Genomic DNA, 18,398 nt, shown 5'->3' with positions numbered 1-18,398 from the left:
TCATAATGGCAGGTCAGTTTTAGTATTTAGTAAACCTAGCAAAAATCCAATCAAAAAACAAGTGTGGGATTGCACTTTTTTTTTTATATAATTTCACCGCACTTGGAATTTTTTTCCTGTTTTCGGTTACACTACATGGTAAAACCAATGGTATCATTCAAAAATTCAACTCGTCCTGCAAAAAATAAGCCCTCACATGGCCATATGGGCGGAAAAATAAAGTTATGGCTCTGCGAAGAAGGGGAGCGAAAAACGAAAACGCAAAACCGGGAAAAAGCTCCAGTCATTAGCCCCTTTACCCCTAGGGGTGGTTTGCATGTTAAGGGCCTGTCACACTAAGCGATATCGCTAGCAATATCGCTATAACGTCACTGGTTTTTGTGACGTTATAGCGATATTGCTAGCGATATCGCTATGTCTGATACTTGCCTCCGACCGCTCCCCCGCTGGTTATCGCTGATCACGCGAGAACGTCCTGGACTGTTTCTCGTCAGCTTCCTGCTGGGGCTTCCTGCTGTGACGACGAGCGACGCGGGCGGGAGGACGTCTTCATCACCTCGTCTGACATGTAATTAGTGACCCCCGACCCCTGCGATGTCGCTGGTGTGATCTGCCTGTGTGGCAGCTCACTAGCGACCACTTAGCGATGTACCAGCGATCCTGACCGCGTCCTATCGCTGGTCGGGATCGCTGGTACATCGCTAAGTGTGACAGTACCTTTAATGACCAGGCCAATTTTTACAATTCTGACCACTGTCCCTTTAAGAGGTGGTAACTCTGGAACGCTTCCATGGATCCTGGTGATTGACCTTTTCTCGTGACATATTGTACTTCATGTTAGTGGTAAAAGTTCTTTGATATGACTGTTAAGTTTATTTGTGAAAAAAACGGAAATTTAGTGAAACTTTTTGAAAAGTTTACAATTTTCCAACTTTGAATTTTCATGCCCTTAAAACAGAGAAATATGTCACAAAAAATACTTATTATATAAGATTTCCCACATGTCTACTTTACATAAGCACAATTTTGGAACCAATTTTTTTTTTTTTTGTTAGGAAGTTATAAGGGTTAAAAGTTGACCAGCGACTTCTCATTTTTACACCATTTTTTTTAGGGACCATATCACATTTGAAGTCACTTTGAGGGGTCTATATGATGGAAAATACCCAAATGTGACACCATTCTAAAAACTGCACCCCTGAAGGTGCTCAAAATCACAATCAAGAAGTTTATTAACCCTTCAGGTGCTTCACAGGAATTTTTGGATTGTTTAAAAAAAAAAAATGAACTTTCTTCACAAAAAAATTTCTTGAGATCCAATTTCTTTTTTTACCAAGGGTAACAGGAGAAACTGGACCCCAAAAGAAGTTGTGCAATTTGTTGTGAGTACACTGATACCCCATATGTCCAGGTAAACCACTGTTTGGGCGCACGGCAGAGCTCAGGAAGGGAAGGAGCGCCGTTTGACTTTTCAATGCAAAATTGACTGGAATTGAGATCGGATGCCATATCGCGTTTGGAGAGCCCCTGATGTGCCTAAACAGTGGAAACCCCCCACAAGTGACACTAATTTGGAAAATAACTTATCTAGATGTGTGGTGACCACTTTGAACCAGGGCTGTGGAGTCGGTAAGCCAAACCTGCGACTCCGACTCCTCAATTTCCCTTACACCGACTCCACAACTCCGCCTCCCACATATATTACTTATATTTAAGTGAAAAATTTATTGTAGTACAATGTGAACATCAGACATGTAATCATTTCTATGATCCAATAATCAAGATATTTAGAACATAATATCTATTTATTGGAATACAACTTAGAACACAAAAAACTAATAAATTGTAAATATGTAATACACTGTATACATGTACATGTATACGGTACAGACCAAAGTTTGAACACAAAGAGTTTTCTTTATTTTCATGACTTCATTCTGAAGGCATCAAAACAATGAATTAACACATGTGGAATTATATAATTAAAGTGTGAAACAACTGAAAATATGTCTTATAGTCTAGATTCTTCAAAGTAGCCACCATTTGCTTTGATTACTGCTTTTGCACACTCTTGGCATTCTCTTGATGAGCTTCAAGTGGTAGTCACCAGAAATGGTCTTCCAACAGTCTTGAAGGAGTTCCCAGAGATGCTTAGAACTTGTTGGCCCTTTTGCCTTCACTCTGCGGTCCAACTCACCCCAAACCATCTCGATTGGGTTCAGGTCTGGTGACTGTGGAGGCCAGGTCATCTGGCGTAGCACCCCATCACTCTCCTTGGTCAAATAGCCCTTACACAGCCTGTTGAAAAACTAAACACAAACCGGATGGAATAGCATGCCGCTGCAAGATGCTGTGGTAGCCATGCTGGTTCAGTATGCCTTCAATTTTGAATAAATCCCCAACAGTGTCACCAGCAAAGCACCATCACACCTCCTCCTCCATGCTTCACCGTGGGAACCAGGCATGTAGAGTCCATCCGTTCACCTTTTCTGCGTCACACAAAGACATGGTTGGAACCAAAGATCTCAAATTTGGACTCATCAGACCAAAGCACAGATTTCCACTGGTCGAATGTCCATTCCTTGTGTTCTCTAGCCCAAACAAGTCTCTTCTGCTTGTTGTCTGTCCTTAGCAGTGGTTTCGTAGCAGCTATTTTACCATGAAGGCCTGCTGCACAAAGTCTCCTCTTAACAGTTGTTGTAGAGATGTGTCTGCTGCTAGAACTCTGTGTGGCATTGACCTGGTCTCTATTCTGAGCTGCTGTTAACCTGCGATTTCTGAGGCTGGTGACTCTGATGAACTTATCCTCCGCAGCAGAGGTGACTCTTGGTCTTCCTTTCCTGGGGCAGTCCTCATGTGAGCCAGTTTCTTTGTAGCACTTGATGGTTTTTGCCAATGCACTTGGGGACACTTTCAAAGTTTTCCCAATTTTTCGGACTGACCTTCATTTCTTAAAGTAATGATGGCCACTCGTTTTTCTTTACTCAGCTGCTTTTTTCTTGCCATAATACAAATTCTAACAGTCTATTCAGCAGGACTATCACCTGTGTATCCACCAGACTTCTGCACAACACAACTGATGGTCCCAACCTCATTTATAAGGCAAGAAATCCCACTTATTAAACCTGACAGGGCACACCTGTGAAGTGAAAACCATTTCCGGTGACTACCTCTTGAAGCTCATCAAAAGAATGCCAAGAGTGTGCAAAGCAGAAATAAAAGCAAAAGGTGGCTACTTTGAAGAACCTAGAATGTAAGACATACAATATTTTCAGTTGTTTCACACTCTTTTGTTAATTGGATAATTCCACATGTGTTAATTCATAGTTTTGATGCCTTCAGAGTGAATCTACAATTTTCATAGTCATGAAAATAAAGAAGAAAACGCTTTGATTGAGAAGGTGTGTCCAAACTTTGTCTGTACTGTGTGTGTGTGTGTATATATATATATATATATATATATATATATATGTGTGTATATATATATATATATATATATATATATATATATATATATATATATATATATATATATATATTATATACAGTGCCTACAAGTAGTATTCAACCCCCTGCAGATTTAGCAGGTTTACACATTCGGAATTAACTTGGCATTGTGACATATGGACTGTAGATCAGCCTGGAAGTGTGAAATGCACTGTAGCAAAAAAGGATGTTATTTCTTTTTTTTAAATTGTGAAAAGTTTATTCAGAGGGTCATTTATTATTCAACCCCTCAAACCACCAGAATTCTGTTTGGTTCCCCTAAAGTATTAAGAAGTATTTCAGGCACAAAGAACAATGAGCTTCACATGTTTGGATTAATTATCTCTTTTTCCAGCCTTTTCTGACTATTTAAGACCCTCCCCAAACTTGTGAACAGCACTCATACATGGTCAACATGGGAAAGACAAAGGAGCATTCCAAGGCCATCAGAGACAAGATCGTGGAGGGTCACAAGGCTGGCAAGGGGTACAAAACCCTTTCCAAGGAGTTGGGCCTACCTGTCTCCACTGTTGGGAGCATCATCCGGAAGTGGAAGGCTTATGGAACTACTGTTAGCCTTCCACGGCCTGGACAGCCTTTGAAAGTTTCCTCCCGTGCCGAGGCCAGGCTTGTCCAAAGAGTCAAGGTTAACCCAAGGACAACAAGGAAGGAGCTCCGGGAAGATCTCATGGCAGTGGGGACATTGGTTTCAGTCAATACCATAAGTAACGTACTCCACCGCAATGGTCTCCGTTCCAGACGAGCCCGTAAGGTACCTTTTACTTTCAAAGCGTCATGTCAAGGCTCGTCTACAGTTTGCTCATGATCACTTGGAGGACTCTGAGACAGACTGGTTCAAGGTTCTCTGGTCTGATGAGACCAAGATCGAGATCTTTGGTGCCAACCACACACGTGACGTTTGGAGACAGGATGGCACTGCATACGACCCCAAGAATACCATCTCTACAGTCAAGCATGGTGGTGGCAGCATCATGCTGTGGGGCTGTTTCTCAGCCAAGGGGCCTGGCCAGCTGGTCCGCATCCATGGTAAGATGGATAGCACGGCCTACCTGGAGATTTTGGCCAAGAACCTCCGCTCCTCCATCAAGGATCTTAAGATGGGTCGTCATTTCATCTTCCAACAAGACCACGACCCAAAGCACACAGCCAAGAAAACCAAGGCCTGGTTCAAGAGGCAAAAAATCAAGGTGTTGGAGTGGCCTAGTCAGTCTCCTGACCTTAACCCAATTGAAAACTTGTGGAAGGAGCTCAAGATTAAAGTCCACATGAGACACCCAAAGAACTTAGATAACTTGGAGAAGATCTGCATGGAGGAGTGGGCCAAGATAACTCCAGAGACCTGTGCCGGCCTGATCAGGTCTTATAAAAGACGATTATTAGCTGTAATTGCAAACAAGGGTTATTCCACAAAATATTAAACCTAGGGGTTGAATAATAATTGACCCACACTTGTATGTTTAAAATTTATTAAAATTTAACTGAGCAACATAACTTTTTGGTTTGTAAGATTTATGCATCTGTTAATAAATCCTGCTCTTGTGTGAAGTTTGAAGGCTCTAACTTATTTGCATCTTATCAAATCTGCTAAATCTGCAGGGGGTTGAATACTACTTGTAGGCACTGTAGACACATACATACATGCACATACGCGCACACTATGACTTATCTCAGCTAAGATGAAGCCTAGATCCTCAGGCTACTTTCACACTATGGGCGTAGCCAGGATTAAACCTGGGGGGGGGGGGCAGAATCTCACACTGTTCTGCAGAATTTCATACTGCACACCTCAGCTGCTGCTGAACCTCATACTTCACACCCCTACACTTGAAAATAAAGCCTGCACCTTAAGAAGATGTGGTGGTGAATGCAGTCTATTTATTCCAACTATCAGTTGATGTTACTGAGGACGAGCAATGCCTGTCCTGGGCGTCCTTTTGGGCAGCTATGAGGTGTACCTGACTGGTGCTAAAAAAAAAGTGTTAGTCTGTGTGCTATCCGGCTTTCATTCTTTTTGGTACAGATATGATATGGATAGACAGATATGTGGATAAATGGATATATAGATAGAGCAGATTTCTAATCTGATCTGCATTTGCTATTGAAAACATTATGAGCGCAAAAACCTTTCAGGTGATGCGGTTTTTTTAAAAAGCTGATCTGCTTTTGCAACTGAAAAACGTATCCTCAAAAAACGCAGGAAAAACGCTGTTTGTGAATGTAGCCTTAGATCAGGAATATAACAGTCATTTATAGGACATTTCATAACTTTCCCAAATTCCTATGAAAAAATAGTCAGCATATTCTGCATTGAACTACTGTACCCAATTTATTATATATTTTAGGAGTCGGAGTCGGTCCATTTTATTCCAACTCCACCAAAATGAGCACCGACTCCACGACTCCGACTCCACGGCCCTGCTTTGAACCCCTAAGTGCTTCACAGAAGTTTATAATGTAGAGCCGTAAAAATAAAAAATATTTTCACAAAAATCTGTCTGCCCCCATTTTTTAACCCCTCCCCCCAATTCTAACTCCAACCCTAGCCCCACACCCTTTTTTTATTTTATTATTTTTCCCTAACTATGGGGGTGATAAAGGAGTTTTGATTTACCGTATATACTCGAATATAAGTCGAGATTTTCAGCCCAAAAAATTGGGCTGAAAGTCCCCCTCTCCTCTTATATTCGAGTCATATACAAAGGGGGTCGGAGGGGGAGGGGGGGCGGGGGTGTCAGGTCATACTTACCCGTCCTGACGCTGTGTCTTGAGCCCCCAGCTTCTCCCCGTGCTCTCTCTTCCTGCCTTCAGCGGTCACGTGCCGCTCATTAAAACTCATGAATATGCGCATATTCATGAGTTTTAATGAGCGATACCACGTGACCGCTGAAGGCAGGAAGAGAGAGCGCGGAGAAGCTGGGGGCTCAAGACACAGCGTCAGGATGGGTAAGTATAGCGATACTCACCTGTCCTGCGTCCATGGCTGCTTGCTGCTGTCTGTGTCTGTCATCGGTCAGTGACTTCAGACAGCAGAGGGCGCGGTGACGTGGTTAGTGCGCGCCGCGCCCCCTGCAGTCGAACGTCACTGACTGATGACGTGGCAGATAGCGGTGAGCAGCCATGGACGCAGGACAGGTGAGAATCTGACACCCAGCGACGGAGAGGTGAGTATGTCATTTTTTTATTTTTACATGCAGCAGCACATGGGGGAATAATCTTAAGGAGCTTCTAATGGGGGCAGTATATGGGGGAATAATCTATGGAGCTGCTTATTGGGGCAGTATATGGGGGAACAATATGGAGCTTCTAATGGGGGCAGCATATGGGGGAATAATCTATGGAGCTTCTTCTGGGGACACCATATGGGGGAATAATCTATGGAGCATTTCCCACCCTAGACTTATACTCGGATCGACTTATACTCGAGTATATACGGTTGGTGGATGAGTTGATGTTTTTATTGGTACCATTTTCGGGCACATGAAACTTTTTGATCTCTTTTTATTCAGATTTTTGAGAGGCAGAATGAACAAAAACCAGCAAATCATAAATTTATTTTGGGGGTCGTTTATACCGTTCCACGTGTGATAAAATTGATAAAGCAGTTTTTTCTTCTGGTCAGTACGATTACAGCGATATCACATATAATTTTTTTTGTGTTTTGGTACTTTTATACAATAAAAACTATTTTATAGAAAAAATAATTTTTGCATCGCTTTATTCTGAGAGCTATAACTTTTTTTTATTTTTCTGGTGATGGAGCTATATGGCGGCTTTTTTTTTTTGCGGGACAAGACGTTTACAGCGGTACCATGTTTATATCTATCTTTTTGATCGCATATTTCACTTTTTGTTTGGCGGTATGATGATAAAGCAGTTTTTTGCCTTGTGTTTTTTTTTTTTTTTTATAATGGTGTTCAATAAAGGGGTTAACTAGTGGGACAGTTTTATAGGTCGGGTCGTTACGGATGCGGCAGTACTAAATATGTGTACTTATATTCTTTAATTTTTTTATTCAAATATTGATTTAATGATAAAATATTGAATAATTTTTTTTTCTTTTTTTTTTTTCTTTCATTCTTACTTTTACACTGTATCCCACTATGGGAAACTCATTTTGTGCAGGCTGATCGCTTATATGGCATGCATATCTGGCATGTTCGCTTTAAAGGTGTTGTCCATTGTCTGTGGTCACTGACTGCAGAGTGCTGACAGTGTGTCACAATTTTCTTGTACTCACTGTGCATATGAACAGTTAAGTGACAACATTTATGCGATTTACATACTTGCAGTCTGACCGAATATGGCTACCAGTATGCAAATTGCATACACACGGTTGCTTGATCAGCCAAATGCACATGGAATACAGGGGATTTGTAACAATTCAGCAGTCTGCAGTCACGTGGAGCTACTGCAGACTTTCCTTCTTAGACCGGTCTACCCCTATAATTCGGTATTAGTATTGTCCCCATTCGTTGTCCACCTGTAGCCTTGTTCCACAACTGCACATGCAAGAACTGATACCACTGATGTGCAACAGGGCTAGAGGTGCACAGTGCATGCGATGGCCATATAGGGGTCAATATGTTGTATCTGAAACAGGATTTTCCAGTGGTCTGTGGAGAGAACTTTTAATATTCTCTTGACTTTAGAAGGAATTTGTCACCTAGAAATTTTACAGATTAGAACCAGATAGTAAAACCTTTTTTCCAATTTGTTTGTACATTTTGGATTGTGGAGTTCTTTCTATTTCATGATTATGGGGACTGCCATCTTGCCTTGGCTACTAACAGTAATTTACAGCGTTGCTGTACTGCTGCCACATGGGCCACAGGAATCAGTAGCCTGTAGAGAACTCATTGGGCCCAAAAATATAAAAATCAAAGTTTGTATGCAAGTTTTCTGGTGTAAAAAGCTTTGAAAAGTCGCATAATTTTGGTGCAACCTGTGGCTGCACCAAGATAATGCGACTTTTGGCGTTATTGCGCAATTAACGTCTAGCTACAACAAAGTGGGTAGAGCTGGGAGGTACAAGGGCGCGGCAACACTCATTACACCACAAATCTTACTCTAGCAGGGACTGGAGTATGACTTGTGCCGAGGTGTACACAGTTGTTTGCCACTCAGCCGTGATTCATGAAAAGGGGTCTGCTTCTTCAAGAATCAGGAGCTGACTCCATTCAGTCTCCTCAAGATTTGTGTGAACAATGCCGGTCTTGATGTATTGGGCATTTTGACTTGGCTCCTGGATGCTCTGTAAGCTGCGGAGCGGTCACTACAGGGAGGGGGAGGTGAGCAGTGACCATCACTCATTGTAAATAGTGTCATTGTGTATTATCGATAAGGGGCTGATACGTGTCTTTGTGATCATGCCTGTAACGATAGTGAGATAACTATTGAAGTGGTCTACAAAATTGGAAGCATCAGCTGAAAGATCTGATTTTTTTTTTTTAAATCTATTTTCTAATATATATGACCTAGAAAATATTTTTTAAGTACAGTGCCTTGCGAAAGTATTTGGCCCCCTGGAACTTTTCAACCTTTTCCCACATATTACGCTTCAAACATAAAGATCCCAAATGTAAATTTTTGGTGAAGAATCAACAACAAGTGGGACACAATTGTGAAGTTGAACGAAATTTTTTGGTTATTTTGAATATTTGTGGAAATTCAAAAACTGAAAAGTGGGGCGTGCAATATTATTCAGCCCCTTAATACTTTGTTGCACCACCTTTTGCTGCGATTACAGCTGCAAGTCGCTTGGGGTATGTTTCTATCAGTTTTGTACATTGAGAGACTGAAATTCTTGCCCATTCTTCCTTGGCAAACAGCTCGAGCTCAGTGAGGTTTGCTGGAGATCGTTTGTGAACAGCAGTTTTCAGCTCTTTCCACAGATTCTCGATTGGATTCAGGTCTGGACTTTGACTTGGCCATTCTAACACCTGGATACGTTTATTTGTGAACTATTCCATTGTAGATTTTGCTTTGTTTGGGATCCGTTGTCTTGTTGGAAGACAAATCTCCGTCCCAGTCTCAGGTCTTTGGCAGACTCCAACAGGTTTTCTTAAAGAATGGTCCTGTATTTGGCTCCATCCATCTTCCCATCAATTTTAACCATCTTCCCTGTCCCTGCTGAAGTAAAGGAGGCCCATACTATGATGCTGCCACCACCATGTTTGACAGTGGGGATGGTGTGTTCAGGGTGATGATCTGTGTTGCATTACTTTACGCCAAACATATTGTTTGGCATTGTTGCCAAAAAGTTCGATTTTGGTTTCATCTGACCAGAGCACCTTCTTCCATATGTTTGGTGTGTCTTCCAGGTGGCTTGTTGCAAACTTTAAACAACACTTTTTATGGATATCTTTGAGAAATGGCTTTCTTCTTGCCACTCTTCCATAAAGGCTAGATTTGTGCAGTGTATGACTGATTGTTGTCCTATGGACAGACTGTCCCACCTCAGCTGTAGATCTCTGCAGTTCATCCAGAGTGATCATGGGCCTCTTGGCTGCATCTCTGATCTGTCTTCTTGTTTGAGATGAAAGTTTAGAGGGATGGCCGGGTCTTGGTAGATTTGCAGTGGTATGATACTCCTTCCATTTCAATATGATCGCTTGCACAGTGCTCCTTGGGATTTTTAAGTTTTGGAAATCATTTTGTATCCAAATCTGGCTGTAAACTTCTCCACAACAGTATCACGGACTTGCCTGTTGTGTTCCTTGGTCTTCATGATGTGCTCTGTGCTTCAAACAGAACCCTGAGGCTATGTGCCCACGTTAGCGTGTTTAAACACTCAGAAAACCGGACTCCTTCCCAGAAACCGCGTGTTTTATTTCCACACGTTTTTTGTGCGATTTTTGCACAAAAAACGCGTGTTTTTGATGCGTTTTTTTCCGCGCGGTTTCTGGGAACATTGGAAATGGCTAAAAACACGGAGCAATGCGGAAATTAATGAGCATGCTGCGTTTTTAGCCGCTAAGCGTTTCCTGAGCGTTTAAAAATGCATGCATTGACACAAAAAGCCAAAAATGCATTAAATTTAATGGGAATCTTCTTTTAAGAGTTTCTGCAGCGTCTGATCCGGCGGAAACGCTTACAAAAACGCAACGTGGGCACACAGCCTGAGACTATCACAGAGCAGGTGCATTTATACGGAGACTTGATTACACACAGGTGGATTATATTTATCATCATTAGTCATTTAGGACAACATTGGATCATTCAGAGATCCACAATGAACTTCTGGAGTGAGTTTGCTGCACTGAAAGTAAAGGGGCCGAATAATATTGCACGCCCCACTTTTCAGTTTTTGAATTTCCACAAAAATTAACCAGTAAATTTTGTTCAACTTCACAATTGTTCCACTTGTGGATTCTTCACCAAAAATTTACATTTGGTATCTTTATGTTTGAAGCATGATATGTGGGAAAAGGTTGAAAAGTTCCAGGGGGCCGAATACTTTCGCAAGGCAATGTATATTCTTAAAAATGATTTAAACACTGCTGACACTTTATTGTAATATGTGGTTCCATAAGTCATAAAGCAAACATTAGATTTGTATTCTCATTTCTGCATGTGTTTTCTTTTATTTTCTCTCAGATTTAATAAAAGGACTTCAGAAAACCTCTGCGCACTCACCTAACATGTCTCACTCCCCTCTGCCTCCTCACTTGCAACAAGGGTTCACAGGTAAGGGATACTATTATGGGAGATCTTTTCCGTCACTGAAGTGTTTGTATTTGAATTATGCAGAGTGACTTGGTAAGTCCATTCTCTTTGCATACCCCAGCTGTTCTGGCTCACTTTTGAGTAGAGCTGTATGCAGATTTCCACATTCATATCAAAAAGTAGGTTTGGACTCACCACGTGGTATGATAAAACAAACGTTTATTTTCTTTGCATGTCATATGGTATACAGAAAGTACAAATTTATAGCAGGTTAGTAGTCTATGCACAGAGCATAGGTACCTCTGTATGTGATAGGCTGTAGGCTACTGAAGTACTGTACGCGATCTGCTATAGGCTACTGACATGCTGTTACTGTTTGTGATCGCTATAGGTTATTGACGTGCTGCACTGTACGCGATCTGCTGTAGGCTGATGATCGTCATTCGTAGTCGAAGATGACCATGGCTTCAGGGTTAGAAGAGAATTAACAGTTATGGGTCCGGAGGTGGCTGATGAGGCCAATCCGGGCCCTGAAGGTTCGCACACGTACTTGACATAAGGAAGCAGATGTGGTCAGTACACCAGATTCTGCTGTTGCCTTGCAGACAGCACGCTTTCTTTTTGTGTCCAAGATTTTCTTATCTTCAGCTTCACACATGAGGTGATCCTGCCCCACCAACCTGGGCGATTCTGGCAAGCTCTTCCCATTCATTGATGTTGACTTCCAGGTTTATGAGAGACACCTTAAGGCAGTCTTTATAGCGCTTCTTCTGCCCCCCAACTGCTCGCTTTCCTTGCCACAGTTCTCCGTACAGCAGTTGCTTCGGTAGTCGGCTGTCAGGCATTCTGACCACATGTCCAGCCCACCTGGCTTGGACTTTCAGCAGGAGAGTCTAAACGCTGCAGAGCCCAGTTTGTTCCAGAATTGCTGTGTCCGGGACATTGTCTTGCCACCTGATGTGGAGGAGTCTGCGGAGGCAACTCATGTGAAAATGATTAAGCTGTTTAGCGTGCCGGCTGTAGGCTGTCCAGGTCTCGCTAGCATAGAGAAGTATGGTGAGGACCACCGCGCAATAGACCTTCAGCTTGGTGCTAAGGCTGAGTCCCCTTCGTTCCCAGGCATTCTAACGCAGTCTCCCGAAGGCAGCACTGGCTTTGGCAATTCTGTTATTAAACTCAGCGTCTATGGTTACTTCATGGGAAAGTGTTCTGCCTAATTAGGTGAAGTTATCGACTTCTTTGAGGTTTTGCTCCTTCACCGTGATACGTGGCTCCTTGTATAGTTTCCCTGGAACAGATTGATATGTGACTTCAGTTTTTCTAGTGTTGATCTCGAGACCAAAATTGTCGCAAGCTTGAGATAAACAGTCCATTTCATGCTGCATCTGCTGTTCCGTGCTAGCGTGCACAGTCATCAGCAAATAATTCACAGATAAGTCTAATTCTCCTTCGGAACAGCCTTCAGGCTTTTTGGGTTGACTAGCTTGCCATCAGTGCCTTCACAGTTGTTAAAGGCATCACTTAACATTGCAGAAAATAGCATACTGAACAGGGTTGGAGCAAGCACACAGCCTTGTTTTACGCCGTTTGTTACTGGGAAAGCCTCAGATTCGTCTCCATCGTTCAGAACCTTCACCATCATGCCATCATGGAACTGCCGGACGATTGAGATGAACTTGCTCGGGCAGCCGAATTTTGCTTTGATCTTCCACAGGCAGTCTCTACTGACTGTGTCGAAAGCCTTGGTCAAATCAACATAAAGGTCACTTTATTGCTCCTGGCACTTTTCCTGAAGTTGACATGCTGCAAAGACCATATCTACTGTTCCACGTTTAGCACGGAAACCACACTGGCTTTCGGGTAATAGGCCTTGCTCAAGGTGATGTAGAAGGCAGTTGAGCAAGAGACGAGCCAATATCTTTCTTGCCGTGGACAGAAGGGAGATGCTTCGATGCTTGTCACAAGATTGTCGATTACCTTTCCTCTTGTATATGTGAATTATGCTGGCATCTTTCAGCTGTTGCGGAACCTGTCCCTTTTTCCACATATACTGGATTAGTTTGGTCACCGTTTGCATCAGAGCAGGGCCGCCAGCTTTTATATACCTCAGCATAATTTCCGGGTGCCTTTCCACAAGAAAGTTGTTTTGCTGCTTTCCTGACATCATCTCCACTTGGAAGAACATCAAGGTCCTTGTTGATTTCTACTGGGGTAGGCGAGCAATAGTCTTGTCAGTGATATTGGCAGGGCGATTGAGAATATTATTAAAGTGCTCAACCCACCGTTCCAGAATTTTTCTTTTCGGTCAGCAGCTTAGTTCCAGCTGCGTTAAGCAGAGATGAAGAGCTTGATAATAGGGGTCCATAAACAGCTTTGAGAGCATCGTAGAAGCATTTCTGGGCATGGGTAAGTGCATAACCCTGGATTTCATCAGCCTTCTTGTTAAACCAGTTATCCTGCACTTTGCGTAGCTTGATTTGTACTTTTCTTCTAGGAGTGTCTATTTCTTCAACATTTTCATCTAACCAATCTTGATTATTTCTGGCTACTGATCCAAGATGCTCCAGGGCAGTATTGTAAACGTCATCTCTCAGAATCATCCACCTTTCCTCAACGCCGGTCTCCTCTGCAGTCTGCCATCAAGGTCATTGGCAAATTACCCTGCACTTATTTTATTTTGCAGCTTGTAGACATCCAGCTTCTTTGTAGTTTTCTGCCCTTGGGGTCACCTTGCTGGCAGGATGCGGAGCCTGCACTTAGACACAATGAGGAGATGGCGAGTCCAGCAGTCTGCACCACACATGTCCTTCGTCACTCTAAAGTCCATCCCATCCCTTTTCCTGGCAATGATTTAATCGGAGATGCCAGTGCCTCGAGCGTGGGTGCATCCATGATGTCGTCTTGCGTGTGGGTAAACGGAATAGGGTGTTGGTGATGACAAGGTCATTTGTGGCACACATCTTGAGGAGCAGCAAGCCATTACTGTTACACTTGCCAGTACCGTGTCTCCCAATTACCCCTTCCCAGTTTTGATGGTCTGTTCCCAATCTGGCTTTAAAGTCTCCAAGTATAATGAGCTTGTCAGTCTGTGGGATTGTTGAAATAAGTGTTAAGTTCATCATAGAACTTATCGTTAATATCATCCGGGTTAGTCATATTGGGAGCATAGGCACTGATCAGAGTTGCATGTTTGTAAGTGGGAGCTGAAATGTCTTGCCCTCCGGAAGCCTGGTAAGTTTACGAACAAGATGAGTTTTGATAGCAAATCCCACGCCTGCTTCTCGTTTATCAGTGCTGCCTCGACCACTCCAGAAAAGCGTATATCCACCACTATGCTGTCAATTGACCCTTGTCTGCCAGGCTTGTTTCGCTGAGAGCTGCTATATCAACGTTGTAACGAGCTCACTAGTAACCAATGCAGTTCTTCTCTCTGGTCTGTCTGCCTTAAAATTATCCAGCAGAGTTCTCACATTGCATGTGCCAAGGTTGAGTACCATTATTTTCTTTTTTCTTTATTGCGCGTCAGCCACTGTATGGGAAACCCGCCAGCTGCGGTAGGCTGATCAGGTGAAATGAAGCAGGCAATGTTAGAGGCACCTTTTCTAGCCCTGTCCTCGATTGAGGTGAGCAGAGTGATCCTAAACAGGACTGCTGAACTCCACTGCTGCTTCTGTCCAGTGGGGAGCGACCATATGACCTGAGCCGCCTGCGTGCAGGTTCGGGACTACAGCTTCCAGTGATTCCCCACCTGCTGCTTTGCCACTCTTCCATCGCCACGCAGTGGTTTTAGTAATGACTTGCGCATGACTTGGATTAAAGTGAGGAAAAGTTGTGCAAGTCGTCAACCTCACTCGCCCGTACCTTTTGAACCCCAGTGGCAAGAACTAGACTAGACAACTGGAGATAGGTCAGGGTGCAGTGGATGGCCAGCAGTATCCTATATGTGCCTCTCTGCGCCCACTCAGCGCTCCTCAATGCTGTGCTGGGAATCGCTTGTCTGTTGAATCTTGAATGGTTTCTTCTGTACAGTCTGCCATATCCAGTCTTCGAATGCATGGGTAGGCAAACCCTTGAAAATCACAAAGAAGCCCAACAGCTACCCTCACCTGGTTTGGCCCGCCTGCCGAGGTGGTGTTCCGGGGTGTACCCACTGACGCATGCTAGCAGCTACTTGGAGGTACAGGTGAGAGTTAAAGGGGTTGTCCGGGCTTTTCACATAATCTCAGTGCATATCTGGGCTGCAGAATTGTGACAATAAGTAATTTACTTTGTCACCAGTTTGCACAGTTTTATAGATATTCTGAACAGAACGTCGAAGGGGGGGTGTGTTATGGCATTGAAATAAGAACTGGTCGTTTCCTCCTACTCTACTAAAAACATGCCCTCTATAGCAACAACCCCACCCTCCATAGCAATAGGCCCTCCCCGTCCACATGAAGAAGCCTAGCCCTCCTCACACAGTAACAAATCCCCCCCCCCCTCCACGCCGGTCCGGCCTCACCCGGTCTTCACATTGCCGGTGAAAGCTGCAGCCGGGAATGATCGGGTCATGTGACAGGCGGGCTGAAGTGACGTGCACAGAGCCTGTCACATGACCCGCTCCTTCCCTGCTGCAGCTTTCACCGGCAATGTGAAGACCGGGTGAGACTGACCGGCGTGGTGGGGGGGAATGGAGCAGCAGGGAAGGGGGGAATAGCGCCAGGGGGAAGGGGGGGGGGAATGGCACGGCGGGGAGGATTTGTTTCTGTGTGAGGAGGGCTTCTTTATGTGGGCGGGGAGGGCCTGTAGCTATGGAGGGTGGGGTTGTTGCTATAGACGGCATGTTTTTAGTAGAGTAGGAGGAAATGACCAGTTCTCATTTCAATGCCATAACACACACCCCCTTGGACGTTCTGTTCAGAATATCTAGAAAACCGTGCAAACTGGTAACACAAAGTAAATTACTTGCAGCCCAGATATGCACTGAGATTGTGAAAAGCCCGGACAACCCCTTTAAGAATCAGATGAGGACCAAAGATGGAAGACTGTCCAGAATGGACATGTCAAGCTCTCCACCAGAGGTGCTACCTCTACCTTGGTACCTCAAACACCCCCTGTAGGCTACAGATATTCTGTATTGTACGCGATCAGCTGTAGGCTACTGACGTGCTGTACTGTATGTGATCGGTTGTAAGCTACTGACGTGCTGTACCGTATGTGATCGGCTGTAGGCTGCTGACTTGCTGTACTGTATGTGATCGGCTGTAGGCGACTAACATGCTGTACTGTATGTGATCGGCTGTAGGCTACTGACGTGCTGTACCATACGTGATCGGCTGTAGCAGGGTGGATTGATTTAAATCACGCCGATTTAAATCATGATTTAAATCACGATTTAAATCAAAAGATTTTTTTCTATTTAAATCGGATCGATTTAAATCATGATTTTAATCATGATTTAAATCACTGATTTAAATCAAAAGGTTTTTTTTTAATATAAATCACGATTAAAATGAGAAGTGAGAGCAGTGTGCATGTGCGCCCATAGTTACACGGACGAAACTAGGGGCAACGATCTAACGCCAGGGTGAGGGGGGGACCCCAAAGTAAGTAAAAATCTTTTTTGTTTTACTATATGGCAATAGGTAGGTGTTTAAAAGCAGCATGTCTTAATTGTATAAACTATTAATAGCCTCCACATTTTGTTCATACTGCCCCTTTAATTCCACACTTCTAGCTTGGTTTCAGTTTTGGTTTAGTTTCTTTTTCCCTGCATTCAGTTGACATGCCCAAACTTGTTGGATAGTCAGCAGTACTTGGCTCAGGCTGTAGTAACATCAGCAGTGCTTGGCTCAGGCTGTAGTAACAATCAAACTTCATAAGTGATCTGTGTGAGCCATGGCAGCAGGTCGTAAGAGAGACCCTATTTGGGTTCATTTTGTTGAGATGCCAGCAGCAGATCTTGGAAAGAAAGGTGCAAGAGCAAAGTGCAAATACTGTCAAAAGGATATCCAAGGACTTGTTTGCCGTTTGAAATCACATTATGAAAACTGCAACCAGAAGGGAAATGAAGATGTTGATAGTGATACAACTAATGTCAATGAACCCCCACAGCTTCTTATGCACCAGGAGCCTAGTACTAGTGGTAAGTCTGGCAATTAATTTACAACCTATTTTTTTAACAGACATTTTACTGGGATGGTTAAAGTCTATGAAAAGAAAAATTTCTAGCACTGGTAGTTCTGGAGTATAGAATTTAAATTTATGTTAAGGCAATATTTCACAGAAAATTAACGCTAAAGGACATGTGCACCTTTATTTTTTTTAAGGTGCACATGTCCTCCCCCCGCAGCGCTCTTACCTCCGATCCCCGCAGCGCTGAGATCCGTGGCTTCGTTTTGACCGTCCGCCTCCCGTCCTCCGGTTGCGGCCTACTCGCAGTGATCCAGCGGCGTGAAGTCAGCGGGCCGCACGCTCCATTGAAATGAATGGAGGCGCGCTCGCGGACGGGCAGAACGAAGCCGCGGATCCCCGCAGCGCTGACATCGGAGGTAAGAGAGCTGCGGGGGGAGGACATATGCACACTGTGACTGGCTGCACCTTAAAAAATAAAGGTGCACATGTCCTTTAAGTAAAAATAAAGTGTGTATACGCTTATTTTTTTTTTATTGTAGGCTGCAATTCACTTTTGAAGTCTGCCAAATTGACCATTTTAAAAAAAAAACATTTTTAAAACTTTTGTGACATAATTTTTTTCAGTTGCTGAGGCTCTGATATTAGTTACCAGTATTACAGCAACCTCACCGGAAAACTTGAGTAGCATAACTTTTGAGACAGCCCTTATAGGACGAGGACCATTACATTGTTCAAAAAGTTTGTTTCAATATTTTCGTTATATTTCTTCAAATACGCAGTCGATTTATATTTTTAATTTCTGTGCTTTCAGGGTCAAATATGGCTTGTGCTGCACGTGACACTGACAATCAATATCTGGGTACAACTTCAACAAAGCAGCCCAAAAAAAAACTTTGCGTGCAAAGTGTAGAAAAATTCATCTTAAAGACTACGACGAGCCAGAAAGAATATTTTGATGAATTAATTGCTAAATTCATATTTGCAACCAATTCTTCTTTCCGACTAGTTGAGCACCCATTGTTTGTACAAATGATCGAAGGAATTAGACCAGGCTACAAACCACCAAGTAGATTTGATATCTCAGGAAAACATCTTCAGGCTGTATACGACAT

At 43.3% G+C, this 18,398-nt stretch overlaps 1 protein-coding gene across 6 annotated transcripts in view; it reads left to right on the top strand.

The window, feature by feature from the left end:
• Positions 1-18,398, top strand: part of UBN2 (ubinuclein 2) — a 236,664-nt gene that overhangs the window by 214,371 nt on the left and 3,895 nt on the right. For all 6 annotated transcript variants that reach the window (XM_073572986.1, XM_073572985.1, XM_073572984.1 and 3 more), the window contains one exon: positions 11,104-11,193. In XM_073572986.1, the coding sequence (XP_073429087.1) occupies positions 11,104-11,193 (90 nt within the window). The remainder of the gene's footprint in view (positions 1-11,103; positions 11,194-18,398) is intronic.

Source organism: Dendrobates tinctorius, unplaced genomic scaffold (genome assembly GCF_039654945.1).
Source record: "Dendrobates tinctorius isolate UK_male_01 unplaced genomic scaffold, ASM3965494v1 ptg000033l, whole genome shotgun sequence".
Classification (NCBI taxonomy): domain Eukaryota; kingdom Metazoa; phylum Chordata; class Amphibia; order Anura; family Dendrobatidae; genus Dendrobates; species Dendrobates tinctorius.
The sequence above is the reverse complement of the archived record's forward strand: the minus strand, read 5'-3'. Positions and strand labels throughout refer to the sequence as shown.